The sequence below is a fragment of the Coregonus clupeaformis genome, unplaced genomic scaffold (genome assembly GCF_020615455.1).
Source record: "Coregonus clupeaformis isolate EN_2021a unplaced genomic scaffold, ASM2061545v1 scaf0376, whole genome shotgun sequence".
NCBI classification, from domain to species: Eukaryota; Metazoa; Chordata; class Actinopteri; order Salmoniformes; family Salmonidae; genus Coregonus; species Coregonus clupeaformis.
Window position 1 is genome coordinate 251,751 of NW_025533831.1, and position 18,250 is coordinate 270,000.

The 18,250-nt window shown below is 48.0% G+C and overlaps 1 protein-coding gene and 1 long non-coding RNA gene across 3 annotated transcripts in view; both read right to left on the reverse strand.

The window, feature by feature from the left end:
- znf710b (zinc finger protein 710b) overlaps positions 1 to 18,250 on the reverse strand; it is a 42,632-nt gene that overhangs the window by 23,248 nt on the left and 1,134 nt on the right. The window contains exons 2-3 of the mRNA XM_041871840.2: positions 16,183 to 17,715; positions 12,961 to 13,152 (exon numbers count right to left, since the gene is read on the reverse strand). Of these exons, the coding sequence (XP_041727774.2) occupies positions 12,961 to 13,152; positions 16,183 to 17,715 (1,725 nt within the window). The remainder of the gene's footprint in view (positions 1 to 12,960; positions 13,153 to 16,182; positions 17,716 to 18,250) is intronic.
- Positions 3,616 to 4,390, reverse strand: LOC123484622. 2 transcript variants are annotated; one of them, XR_006658601.1, is made up of 3 exons: positions 4,331 to 4,390; positions 4,008 to 4,185; positions 3,616 to 3,682 (listed from the first exon to the last, which is right to left on the reverse strand). It is a non-coding gene; the product is annotated as an uncharacterized LOC123484622 (long non-coding RNA). The 2 variants fall into 2 exon arrangements; XR_006658602.1 differs by having other exon boundaries at positions 4,008 to 4,176; positions 4,322 to 4,390.

Below are 18,250 nucleotides of genomic sequence, written 5' to 3' on the forward strand. Positions count from 1 at the left end.
ATCTGGTTTTATCGCCCAGCCCTACCATAACACATCCGGTTTTATCGCCCAGCCCTACCATAACACATACGGTTTTATCGCCCAGCCCTACCATAACACATACGGTTTTATAGCCCAGCCCTACCATAACACATCCGGTTTTATATCCCAGCCCTACCATAACACATACGGTTTTATAGCCCAGCCCTACCATAACACATCCGGTTTTATATCCCAGCCCTACCATAACACATCCGGTTTTATAGCCCAGCCCTACCATAACACATCCGGTTTTATCGCCCAGCCCTACCATAACACATCCGGTTTTATCTCCCAGCCCTACCATAACACATCCGGTTTTATCGCCCAGCCCTACCATAACACATACGGTTTTATCTCCCAGCCCTACCATAACACATCCGGTTTTATCGCCCAGCCCTACCATAACACATACGGTTTTATATCCCAGCCCTACCATAACACATCCGGTTTTATAGCCCAGCCCTACCATAACACATCCGGTTTTATCGCCCAGCCCTACCATAACACATCCGGTTTTATATCCCAGCCCTACCATAACACATACGGTTTTATCACCCAGCCCTACCATAACACATCCGGTTTTATAGCCCAGCCCTACCATAACACATACGGTTTTATATCCCAGCCCTACCATAACACATCCGGTTTTATCGCCCAGCCCTACCATAACACATCCGGTTTTATCGCCCAGCCCTACCATAACACATACGGTTTTATAGCCCAGCCCTACCATAACACATCCGGTTTTATCGCCCAGCCCTACCATAACACATACGGTTTTATAGCCCAGCCCTACCATAACACATACGGTTTTATCGCCCAGCCCTACCATAACACATCCGGTTTTATCGCCCAGCCCTACCATAACACATACGGTTTTATAGCCCAGCCCTACCATAACACATACGGTTTTATCTCCCAGCCCTACCATAACACATCCGGTTTTATATCCCAGCCCTACCATAACACATCCGGTTTTATAGCCCAGCCCTACCATAACACATCCGGTTTTATCGCCCAGCCCTACCATAACACATCCGGTTTTATCGCCCAGCCCTACCATAACACATCCGGTTTTATCGCCCAGCCCTACCATAACACATCCGGTTTTATCGCCCAGCCCTACCATAACACATACGGTTTTATAGCCCAGCCCTACCATAACACATCCGGTTTTATCGCCCAGCCCTACCATAAAACATACGGTTTTATATCCCAGCCCTACCATAACACATCCGGTTTTATCTCCCAGCCCTACCATAACACATCCGGTTTTATATCCCAGCCCTACCATAACACATCCGGTTTTATCGCCCAGCCCTACCATAACACATCCGGTTTTATCGCCCAGCCCTACCATAACACATCCGGTTTTATCTCCCAGCCCTACCATAACACATACGGTTTTATATCCCAGCCCTACCATAACACATACGGTTTTATCGCCCAGCCCTACCATAACACATCCGGTGTTTTCCAGCAGCAGATTATGGTGGATAATGTCAAAAGCTGCACTGAAGTCTAACAAAACAGCTCCCAATATTTGTATGATCCATTTTTCTCAGCCAAATCACTCATTAGTGTGAGTTCCATGCATGTATAATGCCCTTCCCTATTAGCGGGCTGAACATCTGGAGTTCATTTGTTTACTGTGAAATAACATTGTATCTGGTCAAACAAAGTTTTCCGATAGTTTACTAAAGGTTGGGAACAGACTGATTGGTCGGCTATTTGAGCCAGTAAAGGGGGCTTTACTATTCTTAGGTAGTGAAAGGACTTTTGCTTCCCTCCAGGCCTGGGGGCAAACACTTTCTAGTAGGCTTAAATTGAAGAGATGGGAAATAGGAGTGGCTATATCGTCCGCTATTATCCTCAGTAATTTTCCATCCAAGTTGTCAGACCCCGGTGGCTTGTCATTGTTGATAGACAACAATAATTTTTTCACCTCTTCCACACTCACTTTACGGAATTAAAAATTACAATGCTTGTCTTTCATAATTTGGTCAGTTATTCATGGTTGTGTATGTTCAGAATTTGTTGTTGGCATGTCATGCCTAAGTTTGCTAATCTTGACAATTAATAAATCATTAAAGTAGTTGGCAATATCAGTGGGTTTTGTGATGAATGAGCCATCTGATTAAATGAATGATGGAGCAGAGTTCGCTTTTCTGCCCAAAATGTAATTGAAGGTGCTCCAAAGCTTTTATTATCATTCTTTATGTCATTTCTCTTGTTTCATAGTGAAGTTCTTCTTCTTTTTCAGTTTAGTCACATGATTTCTCCATTTGCAGCACGTTTGACCATCGGCTGTGTAGCCAGACTTATCTGCCATTCCTTTAACCAACCTCCAAGACCTAACTGTAGTCCCTGGCTGCTAAGTCCCTATTTGAGGCAGTAACCAACCTCCAAGACCTAACTGTAGTCCCTGGCTGCTACCAGTCCCTATTTGAGGCAGTAACCAACCTCCAATACCTAACTGTAGTCCCTGGCTGCTACCAGTCCCTATTTGAGGCAGTAACCAACCTCCAAGACCTAACTGTAGTCCCTGGCTGCTACCAGTCCCTATTTGAGGCAGTAACCAACCTCCAAGACCTAACTGTAGTCCCTGGCTGCTACCAGTCCCTATTTGAGGCAGTAACCACCTCCAAGACCTAACTGTAGTCCCTGGCTGCTACCAGTCCCTATTTGAGGCAGTAATTAACCTCCAAGACCTAACTGTAATCCCTGGCTGCTACCAGTCCCTATTTGAGGCAGTAACCAACCTCCAAGACCTAACTGTAGTCCCTGGCTGCTAAGTCCCTATTTGAGGCAATAACCAACCTCCAAGACCTAACTGTAGTCCCTGGCTGCTACCAGTCCCTATTTGAGGCAGTAATTAATCTCCAAGACCTAACTGTAGTCCCTGGCTGCTAAGTCCCTATTTGAGGCAGTAACCAACCTCCAAGACCTAACTGTAGTCCCTGGCTGCTACCAGTCCCTATTTGAGGCAGTAATCAACCTCCAAGACCTAACTGTAGTCCCTGGCTGCTACCAGTCCCTATTTGAGGCAGTAACCAACCTCCAAGACCTAACTGTAGTCACTGGCTGCTACCAGTCCCTATTTGAGGCAGTAACCAAACTCCAAGACCTAACTGTAGTCACTGGCTGCTACCAGTCCCTATTTGAGGCAGTAACCAACCTCCAATACCTAACTGTAGTCCCTGGCTGCTACCAGTCCCTATTTGAGGCAGTAACCAACCCCCAAGACCTAACTGTAGTCCCTGGCTGCTAAGTCCCTATTTGAGGCAATAACCAACCTCCAAGACCTAACTGTAGTCCCTGGCTGCTACCAGTCCCTATTTGAGGCAGTAACCAACCTCCAAGACCTAACTGTAGTCCCTGGCTGCTACCAGTCCCTATTTGAGGCAGTAATTAACCTCCAAGACCTAACTGTAATCCCTGGCTGCTACCAGTCCCTATTTGAGGCAGTAACCAACCTCCAAGACCTAACTGTAGTCCCTGGCTGCTAAGTCCCTATTTGAGGCAATAACCAACCTCCAAGACCTAACTGTAGTCCCTGGCTGCTACCAGTCCCTATTTGAGGCAGTAATTAATCTCCAAGACCTAACTGTAGTCCCTGGCTGCTAAGTCCCTATTTGAGGCAGTAACCAACCTCCAAGACCTAACTGTAGTCCCTGGCTGCTACCAGTCCCTATTTGAGGCAGTAATCAACCTCCAAGACCTAACTGTAGTCCCTGGCTGCTACCAGTCCCTATTTGAGGCAGTAACCAACCTCCAAGACCTAACTGTAGTCACTGGCTGCTACCAGTCCCTATTTGAGGCAGTAACCAACCTCCAAGACCTAACTGTAGTCACTGGCTGCTACCAGTCCCTATTTGAGGCAGTAACCAACCTCCAATACCTAACTGTAGTCCCTGGCTGCTACCAGTCCCTATTTGAGGCAGTAATCAACCTCCAATATTTGAGGCAGTAACCACCTCCAATACCTAACTGTAGTCCCTGGCTGCTACCAGTCCCTATTTGAGACAGTAATCAACCTCCAAGACCTAACTGTAGTCCCTGGCTGCTACCAGTCCCTATTTGAGGCAGTAATTAACCTCCAAGACCTAACTGTAGTCCCTGGCTGCTAAGTCCCTATTTGAGGCAGTAACCAACCTCCAATACCTAACTGTAGTCCCTGGCTGCTACCAGTCCCTATTTGAGGCAGTAACCAACCTCCAAGACCTAACTGTAGTCCCTGGCTGCTACCAGTCCCTATTTGAGGCAGTAATCAACCTCCAATATTTGAGGCAGTAACCACCTCCAAGACCTAACTGTAGTCCCTGGCTGCTACCAGTCCCTATTTGAGGCAGTAATCAACCTCCAAGACCTAACTGTAGTCCCTGGCTGCTACCAGTCCCTATTTGAGGCAGTAACCAACCTCCAAGACCTAACTGTAGTCCCTGGCTGCTAAGTCCCTATTTGAGGCAGTAACCAACCTCCAAGACCTAACTGTAGTCCCTGGCTGCTAAGTCCCTATTTGAGGCAGTAACCAACCTCCAATACCTAACTGTAGTCCCTGGCTGCTACCAGTCCCTATTTGAGGCAGTAATTAACCTCCAAGACCTAACTGTAGTCCCTGGCTGCTACCAGTCCCTATTTGAGGCAGTAATCAACCTCCAAGACCTAACTGTAGTCCCTGGCTGCTACCAGTCCCTATTTGAGGCATTAATCAACCTCCAATACCTAACTGTAGTCCCTGGCTGCTACCAGTCCCTATTTGAGGCAGTAATCAACCTCCAATACCTAACTGTAGTCCCTGGCTGCTACCAGTCCCTATTTGAGACAGTAATCAACCTCCAAGACCTAACTGTAGTCCCTGGCTGCTACCAGTCCCTATTTGAGGCAGTAATTAACCTCCAAGACCTAACTGTAGTCCCTGGCTGCTAAGTCCCTATTTGAGGCAGTAACCAACCTCCAATACCTAACTGTAGTCCCTGGCTGCTACCAGTCCCTATTTGAGGCAGTAATCAACCTCCAATATTTGAGGCAGTAACCACCTCCAAGACCTAACTGTAGTCCCTGGCTGCTACCAGTCCCTATTTGAGGCAGTAATCAACCTCCAAGACCTAACTGTAGTCCCTGGCTGCTACCAGTCCCTATTTGAGGCAGTAATCAACCTCCAAGACCTAACTGTAGTCCCTGGCTGCTACCAGTCCCTATTTGAGGCAGTAACCAACCTCCAAGACCTAACTGTAGTCCCTGGCTGCTACCAGTCCCTATTTGAGGCAGTAATCAACCTCCAATATTTGAGGCAGTAACCACCTCCAAGACCTAACTGTAGTCCCTGGCTGCTACCAGTCCCTATTTGAGGCAGTAACCAACCTCCAAGACCTAACTGTAGTCCCTGGCTGCTAAGTCCCTATTTGAGGCAGTAACCAACCTCCAAGACCTAACTGTAGTCCCTGGCTGCTAAGTCCCTATTTGAGGCAGTAACCAACCTCCAATACCTAACTGTAGTCCCTGGCTGCTACCAGTCCCTATTTGAGGCAGTAATCAACCTCCAATATTTGAGACAGTAACCACCTCCAAGACCTAACTGTAGTCCCTGGCTGCTACCAGTCCCTATTTGAGGCAGTAATCAACCTCCAAGACCTAACTGTAGTCCCTGGCTGCTACCAGTCCCTATTTGAGGCATTAATCAACCTCCAATACCTAACTGTAGTCCCTGGCTGCTACCAGTCCCTATTTGAGGCAGTAATCAACCTCCAATACCTAACTGTAGTCCCTGGCTGCTACCAGTCCCTATTTGAGGCAGTAATCAACCTTCAAGACCTAACTGTAGTCCCTGGCTGCTACCAGTCCCTATTTGAGACAGTAATCAACCTCCAAGACCTAACTGTAGTCCCTGGCTGCTACCAGTCCCTATTTGAGGCAGTAATTAACCTCCAAGACCTAACTGTAGTCCCTGGCTGCTAAGTCCCTATTTGAGGCAGTAACCAACCTCCAATACCTAACTGTAGTCCCTGGCTGCTACCAGTCCCTATTTGAGGCAGTAATCAACCTCCAATATTTGAGGCAGTAACCACCTCCAAGACCTAACTGTAGTCCCTGGCTGCTACCAGTCCCTATTTGAGGCAGTAATCAACCTCCAAGACCTAACTGTAGTCCCTGGCTGCTACCAGTCCCTATTTGAGGCAGTAATCAACCTCCAAGACCTAACTGTAGTCCCTGGCTGCTACCAGTCCCTATTTGAGGCAGTAACCAACCTCCAAGACCTAACTGTAGTCCCTGGCTGCTACCAGTCCCTATTTGAGGCAGTAATCAACCTCCAATATTTGAGGCAGTAACCACCTCCAAGACCTAACTGTAGTCCCTGGCTGCTACCAGTCCCTATTTGAGGCAGTAATCAACCTTCAAGACCTAACTGTAGTCCCTGGCTGCTACCAGTCCCTATTTGAGGCAGTAATCAACCTTCAAGACCTAACTGTAGTCCCTGGCTGCTACCAGTCCCTATTTGAGGCATTAATTAACCTCCAAGACCTAACTGTAGTCCCTGGCTGCTACCAGTCCCTATTTGAGGCAGTAATCAACCTCCAAGACCTAACTGTAGTCCCTGGCTGCTACCAGTCCCTATTTGAGGCAGTAACCAACCTCCAAGACCTAACTGTAGTCCCTGGCTGCTAAGTCCCTATTTGAGGCAGTAACCAACCTCCAAGACCTAACTGTAGTCCCTGGCTACCAGGTAGTGATGCAACCAGTCAGGATGCTCTCGATGGTGCAGCTGTATAACCTTTTGAGGATCTGAGGACCCATGCCAAATCTTTTCAGTCTCCTGAGGGGGAATAGGCTTTGTCGTGCCCTCTTCACGACCGTCTTGGTGTGTTTGGACCATGATAGTTTGTTGGTGATGTGGACACCAAGGAACTTGAAGCTCTCAACCTGTTCCACTACAGCCCCGTCGATGAGAATGGGGGCGTGCTCAGTCCTCTTTTTTTCCCCTGTAGTCCACAATCATCTCCTTTGTCATGGTCACATTGAGGGAGAGGTTGTTATCCTGGCACCACACGGCCAGGTCTCTGACCTCCTCCCTATAGGCTGTCTCATCGTTGTCAGTGATCAGGCCTACCACTGTTGTGTCGTCGGAAAACTTAATGATGGTGTTAGAGTCGTGCCTGGCCATGCAGTCATGGGTGAACAGGGAGTACAGGAGGGGACTGAGCACACACCCCTGAGGGGACCCTGTGTTGAGGATCAGCGTGGCAGATGTGTTGTTACCTACCCTTACCACCTGGGGGCGGCCCGTCACGAAGTCCAGGATCCAGTTGCAGAGGGAGGTGTTTAGTCCCAGGATCCTTAGCTTAGTGATGAGCTTTGAGGGCACTATGGTGTTGAACGCTGAGCTGTAGTCAATGAATAGCATTCTCACGTAGGTGTTCCTCTTGTCCAGGTGGGAAAGGGCAGTGTGGAGCGCAATAGAGATTGCATCATCTGTGGATCTGTTGGGGCGGTATGCAAATTGGAATGGGGTCTAGGGTTTCTGGGATAATGGTGTTGATGTGAGCCATGACCAGCCTTTCAAAGCACTTCATGGCTAAATACAGTGCTACGGTTCGGTTGTCATTTAGGCAAGTTATCTTAGTGTCCTTGGGCACAGGGACTATGGTGGTCTGCTTGAAACATGTTGGTATTACAGACTCAGTCAGGGACATGTTGAAAATGTCAGTGAAGACACTTGCCAGTTGGTCAGTGCATGCTCTGAGTACACGTCCTGGTAATCCGTCTGGCCCCGCGGCCTTGTGAATGTTGACCTGTTTAAACGTCTTGCTCACATCGGCTATGGAGAGCGTGATCACACAGTCGTCCGGAACAGCTGGTGCTCTCATGCATTCTTCAGTGTTGCTTGCCTCGAAGGGAGCATAGAAGTGATTTAGCTCGTCTGGTAGGCTCGTGTCACTGGGCAGCTCGCGGCTGTGCTTCCCTTTGTAGTCTGTAATAGTTTTCAAGCCCTGCCACATCCGACGAGCGTCAGAGCTGGTGTAGTACGATTCAATCTTAGTCCTGTATTGGCTCTTTGCCTGTTTGATTGTTCGTCGGAGGGCATTGCCGGATTTCTTATAAGTGTCCAGGTTAGAGTCCAGCTCCTTGAAAGCGGCAGCTCTACCCTTTAGCTCAGTGTGGATGTTGCCTGTAATCCATGGCTTCTGGTTGGGGTATGTACATACGGTCACTGTGGGGACGATGTCATCGATGCACTTATTGATGAAGCCAGTAACTGATGTGGTGTACTCCTCAATGCTATGTGAAGAATCCCGGAACATGTTCCAGTCTGTGCTAGCAAAACAGTCCTGTAGCTTAGCATCTGCATCATCTGACCACTTTTTTATTAACCGAGTCACTGGTGCTTCCTGCTTTAGTTTTTGCTTATAAGCAGGAATCAGGAAGATAGAGTTATGGTCAGATTTGCCAAATAGAGGGCGAGGGAGAGCTTTGTATGCGTCTCTGTGTGTGGAGTAAAGGTGGTCTAGAGTTTTTTTTCCCTCTGGTTGCACATTTAACATGCTGGTAGAAATTAGGCAGAACGGATTTAAGTTTCCCTGCATTAAAGTCCCCGGCCACTAGGAGCGCTGCCTCTGGATGAGCGTTTTCCTGTTTACTTATGGCCTTATACAGCTTATTGAGTGCAATCTTAATGCCAGCATTGGTTTGTGGTGGTAAATAGACAGCTATGAAAAATATAGATGAAAACTCTCTTGGTAAATAGTGTGGTCTACAGCTTATCATAAGATACTCTACCTCAAGCGAGCAAAACCTAGAGACTTCCTTAGTATTTGATTTTGTGCACCAGCTGTTGTTTACAAATATACACAGACCGCCAACCCTTGTCTTATCGGAGTCAGCCGTTCTATCCCCGCCCGATGGAGCGTATATCCTGTCAGCTGTATGTTGTCCACGCCGTCGTTCAGCTCCGTATTTGAGGCAGTAACCAACCTCCAAGACCTAACTGTAGTCCCTGGTTGCTAAGTCCGTATTTGAGGCAGTATCCAACCTCCAAGACCTAACTGTAGTCCCTGGCTGCTAAGTCCCTATTTGAGGTAGTAACCAACCTCCAAGACCTAACTGTAGTCCCTGGTTGCTAAGTCCGTATTTGAGGCAGTATCCAACCTCCAAGACCTAACTGTAGTCCCTGGCTGCTAAGTCCTTATTTGAGGCAGTAATCAACCTCCAAGATCTAACTGTAGTCCCTGGCTGCTACCAGTCCCTATTTGAGGCAGTAATCAACCTCCAAGACCTAACTGTAGTCCCTGGCTGCTACCAGTCCCTATTTGAGGCAGTAACCAACCTCCAAGACCTAACTGTAGTCCCTGGCTGCTACCAGTCCCTATTTGAGGCAGTAACCAACCTCCAAGACCTAACTGTAGTCCCTGGCTGCTAAGTCCCTATTTGAGGCAGTAACCAACCTCCAAGACCTAACTGTAGTCCCTGGCTGCTACCAGTCCCTATTTGAGGCAGTAACCAACCTCCAAGACCTAACTGTAGTCCCTGGCTGCTAAGTCCCTATTTGAGGCAGTAACCAACCTCCAAGACCTAACTGTAGTCCCTGGCTGCTACCAGTCCCTATTTGAGGCAGTAACCAACCTCCAAGACCTAACTGTAGTCCCTGGCTGCTAAGTCCCTATTTGAGGCAGTAACCAACCTCCAAGACCAAAGACTAGGGGGCGGTTATTCCAGAATTCAAATAACGGTGTCCGAAACCCACCCCTCTAGACAAACGCCAATGTTATGTCCACTGGATGGAATCAGACAAACGCCAATGTTATGTCCACTGGATGGAATCAGACAAACGCCAATGTTATGTCCACTGGATGGAATCAGACAAACGCCAATGTTATGTCCACTGGATGGAATCAGACAAACGCCAATGTTATGTCCACTGGATGGAATCAGACAAACGCCAATGTTATGTCCACTGGATGGAATCAGACAAACGCCAATGTTATGTCCACTGGATGGAATCAGAAATTGAGGAACCTTTAATGCAGATGTTTGTAAAGGTCATCCATTCATCCTTTCCTCACCTTGCGTTTGAAGGTTTGACAGGCAGGCCATATATAATATAAATATAATATATAAACTCACCAGGTAATATATATATATAATATGAATATATAAACTCACCAGGTCATATATAAACTCACCAGGTCATACAGTGCATTCGGAAAGTATTCCCCTTGACTTTTTCCAGATTTTGTTTAAATTACAGCCTTAATCTAAAATTGATTAAATAAAAAATGTTCCTCATCAATCTACACACAATACCCCATGGCGGCAGGTAGCTTAGTGGTTAAGAGCATTGTGCCAGTAACCGAAAGGTCGCTGGTTCTAATCCCCGAGCCGACTAGGTGAAAAATCTGTCGATGTGCCCTTGAGCAAGGCACTTAACCCTAATTGCTCCTGTAAGTCGCTCTGGATAGGAGCGTCTGCTAAATGACTAAAATGTAAATGTAATGACAAAGTGAAAACAGGTTTTTAGAAATATCTTATTTACATAAGTATTCAGATCCTTTGCTATGAGACTCGAAATTGAGCTCAGGTGCATCCTGTTTCCATTGATTATCCTTGAGATGTTTCTACAACTTGATTGGAGTCCACCTGTGGTAAATTCAATTGATTGGACATGATTTGGAAATGCACACACCTCTATATAAGGTCCTACAGTTGACAGTGCATGTCAGAGCAAAAACAAAGCCATGAGGTCGAAATAATTGTCCGTAGAGCTCTGAGACAGGATTGTATCGAGGCACAGATCTGGGGAAGAGTACCAAAACATGTCTGCAGCATTGAAGGTCCCCAAGAACACAGTGGCCTCCATCATTCTTAAATGGAAGAAGTTTGGAACCACCAAGATTCTTCCTAGAGCTGGCCGCCCGGCCAAACGGGGGAGAAGGGCCTTGGTCAGGGAGGTGACCAAGAGCCCGATGGTCACTCTGCAAGAGCTCCAGAGTTCCTCTGTGGAGATGGGAGAACCTTCCAGAAGGACAACCATCTCTGCAGCACTCCACCAATCAGGCCTTTATGGTAGAATGGCCAGACGGAAGCCTCTCCTCAGTAAAAGGCAAATGACAGCCCACTTGGAGTTTGCCAAAAGGCACCTAAAGGACTCTCAGACCATGAGAAACAAGATTCTCTGGTCTGATGAAACCAAGATTGAACTCTTTGGCCTGAATGCCAAGCGTCACGTCTGGAGGAAACCTGGCACCATCCCTACGGTGAAGCATGGTGGTGGCAGCATCATGCTGTGGGGATGATTTTCAGCGGCAGGGACTGGGAGACTAGTCAGGATCGAGGGAAAGATGAACGGAGCAAAGTACAGAGAGATCCTTGGTGAAAACCTGCTCCAGGGCGCTCAGGACTGGGGCGAAGGTTCACCTTCCAACAGGAAAACGACCCTAAGCACACAGCCAAGACAAGGCAGGAGTGGCTTCGGGACAAGTCTCTGAATGTCCTTGAGTGGCCCAGCCAGAGTCCAGACTTCAACCCGATCGAACATCTCTGGAGAGACTTGAAAATCGCTGTGCAGCAACGCTCCCCATCCAACTTGACAGAGCTTGAGAGGATCTGCAGAGAAGAATGTGAGAAACTCCCCAAATACTGTTGTGCCAAGCTTGTAGCCTTACTGAAGAGCTCTGACTTTCAACGTGGTACCGTCATAGGATGCCACCTTTCCAACAAGTCAGTTCGTGAAGGAGCAACAACGGCTAAGATCACCATGCCCAATGCCAAGCGTCGGCTGGAGTGGTGTAAAGCTCGCTGCCATTGGACTCTGGAGCAGTGGAAATGCGTTCTTCGGAGTGATGAATCACACTTTGACCATCTGTCAGTCCGACAGACGAATCAGGGTTTAGTGGATGCCAGGAGAACGCTACCTGCCTGAATGCATAGTGCCAACTGTAACGTTTGGTGGAGGAGGAATGTTTGGGGCTGTTTTTCATGGTTCAGGTTAGGCCCCTTAGTTCCAGTGAAGGGAAATCTTAACGCTACAGCATACAACGACATTCTAGACGATTCTGTGCTTCCAACTTTGTGGCAACAGTTCGGGGGAAGGCCCTTTCCTGTTTCAGCATGACAATGCCCCCGTGCACAAAGCGAGGTCTATACAGAAATGGTTTGTTGAGATCGGTGTGGAAGAACTTGACTGGCCTACACAGAGCCCTGACCTCAACCCCATCGAAACACCTTTGGGATGAATTGGAACGCTGACTGCGAGCCAGGCCTAATCGCCCAACATCAGTGCCCGACCTCACTAATGCTCTTGTGGCTGAATGGAAGCAAGTCCCCTCAGCATTGTTCCAACATCTAGTGGAAAGCCTTCCCAGAAGAGTGGAGGCTGTTATAGCAGCAAAGGGGGGACCAACTCCATATTAATGTTCATGATTTTGGAATGAGATGTTTGACGAGCAGGTGTTCACATACTGTTGGTCATGTAGTGTAAATCAAACATGAAATGTGATACTGTAACTAGGCCTATAGTGTCCTTAACTAGCATTGAAAAAGTACATCCATTATTCTCTAGCTAATTAAAAAGGTCTCTCCCTATCTTCTGAATCAAGCTTGTAATGTCAGTAGAGGAGCCTCTGCTTCGGAGGGAGGAGGGGCTGGTAGCCTAAACACACACAGGCAAAGATCTTCAGCTTGCAGGCAGACAGAATACGTTTCTGAGTGACAGAGAGGGCTTTACATAGGCTCTTTGTTGAGTTTTGTTGTGGGACTAGAAAGAAATACCTGGAATGTAAAATTGCGTTATTAACCGGTTCTCATGCTTTTAAAATAACAGTTCTGTTTCGGAACAGTATGGATCACTTTCCTTCCAGGTTCCGTTTCTGTTGTTGAAAAATGGCGTTATTTTCCGGTTTTCGGTTCTGTTCCCTGAACTTGTTCCAACCCTGGATATAAACTCACCTTGCATTTGAAGGGTTTGACGGGCAGGTGGACGATCATGTGCGTTTTGAGCGTCTGTTTCTGGATGAAGCTCTTGAAGCAGATGTGACACTGGAAGGGTCTGATGCTGTTGTGGATCAACATGTGTCTCTTCAGGTTGGCTGACAAGGTGAACTCACGGGAACACACCTCACACTTATGACCCTTCATTCCCTGACCAATAAGAACACAGGAGGACAGTTAGATGAGGACCTGACCAATAAGAACACAGCATAACAGTTAGATGAGGACCTGACCAATAAGAACACAGCATAACAGTTAGATGAGGACCTGACCAATAAGAACACAGGAGGACAGTTAAATGGAAGACCTGACCAATAAGAACACAGGAGGACAGTTAGATGTGGACCTGACCAATAAGAACACAGCATAACAGTTAGATGAGGACCTGACCAATAAGAACACAGGAGGACAGTTAAATGGGGGACCTGACCAATAAGAACACAGGAGGACAGTTAAATGGAGGACCTGACCAATAAGAACACAGGAGGACAGTTAGTGCCTTCGGAAAGTATTCAGACCCCTTGACTTTTTCCACACGTTACAGCCTTATTCTCAAATTGATATTTATTTATTTTTACCCTTAGCAATCTAAACACAATACCCCATAATGACAAAGTGAAAACAGGTTTTTAGAAATGTTTGCAAATGTATTAAAAAATAAGTATCCTTTGCTATGAGACTCGAAATTGAGCTCAGGTGCATCCTGTTCCATTTATCATCCTTGAGATGTTTCTACAACTTGACTGGAGTCCACCTGTGGTAAATTCAATTGATTGGACATGATTTGGAAAGGCACACACAATTCGAAGGAATTGTCCGTAGAGCTCCGAGACAGGATTGTGTCGAGGCACAGATCTGGGGAAGGGTACCCAAACATTTCTGCAGCATTGAAGGTCCGGAAGAACACAGTGGCCTCCATCATTCTTAAGTGGAAGACGTTTGGAACCACCAAGATTCTTCCTAGAGCTGGCCGCCCGGCCAAACTGAGCAATCGGGGGAGAAGGGCCTTGGTCAGGGAGGTGACCAAGAACCCGATGGTCACTCTGACAGAGCTCCAGAGTTCCTCTGTGGCGATGGGTGAACCTTCCAGAAGGACAACCATCTCTGCAGCACTGCATCAATCAGGCCTTTATGGTAGAGTGGCCAGACAGAAGCCACTCCTCAGTAAAAGGCACATTACAGACCGCTTGGAGTTTGCCACAAGGCACCTAAAGACTCTCAGACCATGAGAAACAAGATTCTCTTTTTTTATTTTTTTTTATTTCACCTTTATTTAACCAGGTAAGCCAGTTGAGAACAGGTTCTCATTTACAACTGCGACCTGGCCAAGATAAAGCAAAGTAGTGCAATAAAAACAACACAGAGTTACATATGGGGTAAAAAAAACAAAGTCAGAAATACAACAGAAAATATATATACAGTGTGTGCAAATGTAGCAAGTTATGGAGGTAAGGCAATAAATAGGCTATAGTGCAGAATAATTACAATAGTATTAACACTGGAATGCTAGATGTGCAAGAGATGATGTGCAAATAGAGATACTGGGGTGCAAAAGAGCAAAATAAATAACAATATAGGGATGAGGTAGTTGGGTGGGCTAATTTCAGATGGGCTGTGTACAGGTGCAGTGATCGGTAAGGTGCTCTGACAACTGATGCTTAAAGTTATTGAGGGAGATAAGAGTCTCCAGCTTCAGAGATTTTTGCAATTCGTTCCAGTCATTGGCAGCAGAGAACTTGAAGGAATGGCGGCCAAAGGAGGTGTTGGCTTTGGGAATGACCAGTGAGATATACCTGCTGGAGCGCAGACTACGGGTGGGTGCTGCTATGGTGACCAATGAGCTAAGATAAGGCGGGGATTTGCCTAGCAGTGATTTATAGATGGCCTGGAGCCAGTGGGTTTGACGACCGAACATGTAGTGAGGACCAGCCAACAAGAGCGTACAGGTCACAGTGGTGGGTAGTATATGGGGCTTTGGTGACAAAACGGATGGCACTGTGATAGACTACATCCAATTTGCTGAGTAGAGTGTTGGAGGCTATTTTGTAAATGACATCGCCGAAGTCAAGGATCGGTAGGATAGTCAGTTTTACGAGGGCATGTTTGGCAGCATGAGTGAAGGAGGCTTTGTTGCGAAATAGGAAGCCGATTCTAGATTTAACTTTAACTTTGGATTGGAGATTCTTTATGTGAGTCTGGAATCTGGTCTGATGAAACCAAGATTGAACTCTTTGGCCTGAATGCCAATCGTCACGTCTGGAGGAAACCTGGCACCATCCCTACGGTGAAGCATGGTGGTGGCAGCATCATGCTGTGGTGATGTTTTTCAGCGGCAGGGACCGGGAGACTAGTCAGGATCAAGACAAAGATGAACGGAGCAAATTACAGAGAGATCCTTGATGAAAACCTGCTCCAGAGCGCTCAGGACCTCAGACTGGGGCGAAGGTTCACCTTCCAACAGGACAACGACCCTAAGCACACAGCCAAGACAATGCAGGAGTGGCTTCAGGACAAGTCTCTGAATGTCCTTGAGTGGCCCAGCCAGAGTCCAGACTTCAACCCGATTGAACATCTCTAGAGAGACCTGAAAATAGCTGTGCAGTGACGCTCCCCATCCAACCTGACAAAGCTTGAGAGGATCTGCAGAGAAGAATGTGAGAAACTCCCCAAATACAGGTGTGCCAAGCTTGTAGCGTCATACCCAAGAAGACTCGATGTTGTAATCGCTGCCAAAGGTGCTTCAACAAAGTACTGAGTAAAGGGTCTGAATACTTATGTAATTTGGCAAAAATGTCTAAAAACCTGTTTTTGCTTTGTCCTTATGGAGAATTGTGTGTAGATTGAGGAGGAAAACAATGTATTGAATCAATTTTAGAATAAGGCTGTAACATAACAAAATGTGGAAAAAGTCAAGGGGTCTGAATACTTCCTGAAGGCACTGTAGATGAGGACCATTGCAGCAAAATGAACATGAAGTCAGTCAAAATTCTGTAAAGAAGCGAGGGTGTGCTGGCAGAGGGTTATGGTTAAGGGTCAGGGGTCAGAGTTAGGTACCTTGTGTGTGAGGGTGTGCTGGCGGAGGGTTATGGTTAAGGGTCAGGGGTCAGAGTTAGGTACCTTGTGTGTGAGGGTGTGCTGGCAGAGGGTTATGGTTAAGGGTCAGGGGTCAGAGTTAGGTACCTTGTGTGTGAGGGTGTGCTGGCGGAGGTGGTGTAGCTGGACAAACTCCAGTCCGCAGTGGGAGCAGGAGTACGGCCGAGGACTCTGGTGTTTCAGTAGATGGTTCTGCAGCTGGCTGCGGTAGGTGAAGGACTTGTTGCACTCTGTACACTGGTAGGTAGTGGCTCCCTGGTGGCTGGTCTGGTGGCGCTTCAGATGGGCGTAGGTGGGGAACTCCATGCCACACTGGGAACACACGTGGCAGCGCCCGCGCTCGTGTTTGGTCTCGTGGGCGCGGAGCTCGCTGGGGTAGGCGAAGCCACGGCGACAGAAGCGGCAGCTGTAAGGTTTGACGTCGGTGTGCTGCAGCATGTGTCTCTTCAGGTGAGAGGTCTGGGTGAAACCCTTCTTACACACGCTGCATTTATGAGGCCTTGTTCCCTGGTGGGTGAGCAGGTGGGTCTGCAGGTGGCTGGGCTGTTTAAACAGCTTCCCACAGTGGGGGCAGGCGTGGGGCTTGATACCCTGGTGACCCAGGATGTGAGTTACCAGGTTGTACTTGGAGGTGTAAGACTTGTCACACATACGACACTTCCATCTCTTCAGCCCCTCCCCCACGTCCACGCAGTACGACTCATCTATCTGGATGTTGATGTCTAGACGGTCAACCCTCCGGCCATGGTGACGATGGGTCCCTCCTCTTCCTCCTCCTCCCCCCACCCCCTGCTCCAGCTGGTCGCCCCACATCATACCCTGGCTGTTCTCATGGTAGATCTCCCCCCCCTCATACCCCCCCACCTCGCTGGACTGGAAGTAGCTGCTGATAGTCTCCTCCTGTCCTCCTTTCATCATGCTGTTTCTCTGCTCCACCTCTCCCTCCTCCTCCTCCTGCCCCCTCCCTCTCGCCTGATGCCCCAGCCCCCTCTGCCCCTGTAGGCCTCGATGCCCCGGCTCCCCTTTATGGCTGTGGCCGGCCTGGGAGTGTGCGTTAGCCTGCTGGCTGGACATGTCTCTGTCACACTCGGCACAGCCTTTTTGGGCAGCGGCACGGAGAGAGGCGGGGTCAACCTGGACCAATCCCCCTCTAGTAGTAGCTAGGTTGTTCAGCATGTGGACACAGGACGTCAGGCCAGAGATAACCCCCTCCCCTTTCACTTGGGATGACCCGTCCACAGGCACTCCAGCATGGCGCTCGGGCCCTACCATCTTCCCCTCGGGGGGTGGTCCGTGCCACCTCCTCTGGCTACAGCTGGGCTGCATGTGTCCGTCTTCAGGCAGGTTGTCTCCCAGGTAATCTCCGTTAGCTCCTATCAGCTGATCAGCGTATTCGTAGTCCACCCCCTCTACAGGCAGGGCAGGGGACTCTTTAGGTTCTCCTGTGTAGAAGCCATTAGGAGCGATGGTAGCACCAAACACCTCATTCTGAGAGATGAGCCCCAGCACAGCAGCCTGGGCTAGAGACAGAACCACCACAGGATCAGTCTGAGTGCCAGAATCAACCTGTCTGGCCATAGCCCTGGGCTCACATCTAACCAGGTGCCTGCTGGCTTCCTCCTAAGACACAAACAGGGAGAGAGACAGGGTTAGTACTGCTGTCAACACATCATCTTTACAAACTACGATAATATCACCTATCAGCCCCTGGTCAACCATCATCAATAATATCACCTATCAGCCCCTGGTCAACCATCATCAATAATATCACCTATCAGCCCCTGGTCAACCGTCATCAATAATATCACCTATCAGCCCCTGGTCAACCATCATCAATAATATCACCTATCAGCCCCTGGTCAACCATCATCAATAATATCACCTATCAGCCCCTGGTCAACCATCATCAATAATATCACCTATCAGCCCCTGGTCAACCATCATCAATAATATCACCTATCAGCCCCTGGTCAACCATCATCAATAATATCACCTATCAGCCCCTGGTCAACCATCATCAATAATATCACCTATCAGCCCCTGGTCAACCATCATCAATAATATCACCTATCAGCCCCTGGTCAACCATCATCAATAATATCACCTATCAGCCTCTGGTCAACCATCATCAATAATATCACCTATCAGCCCCTGG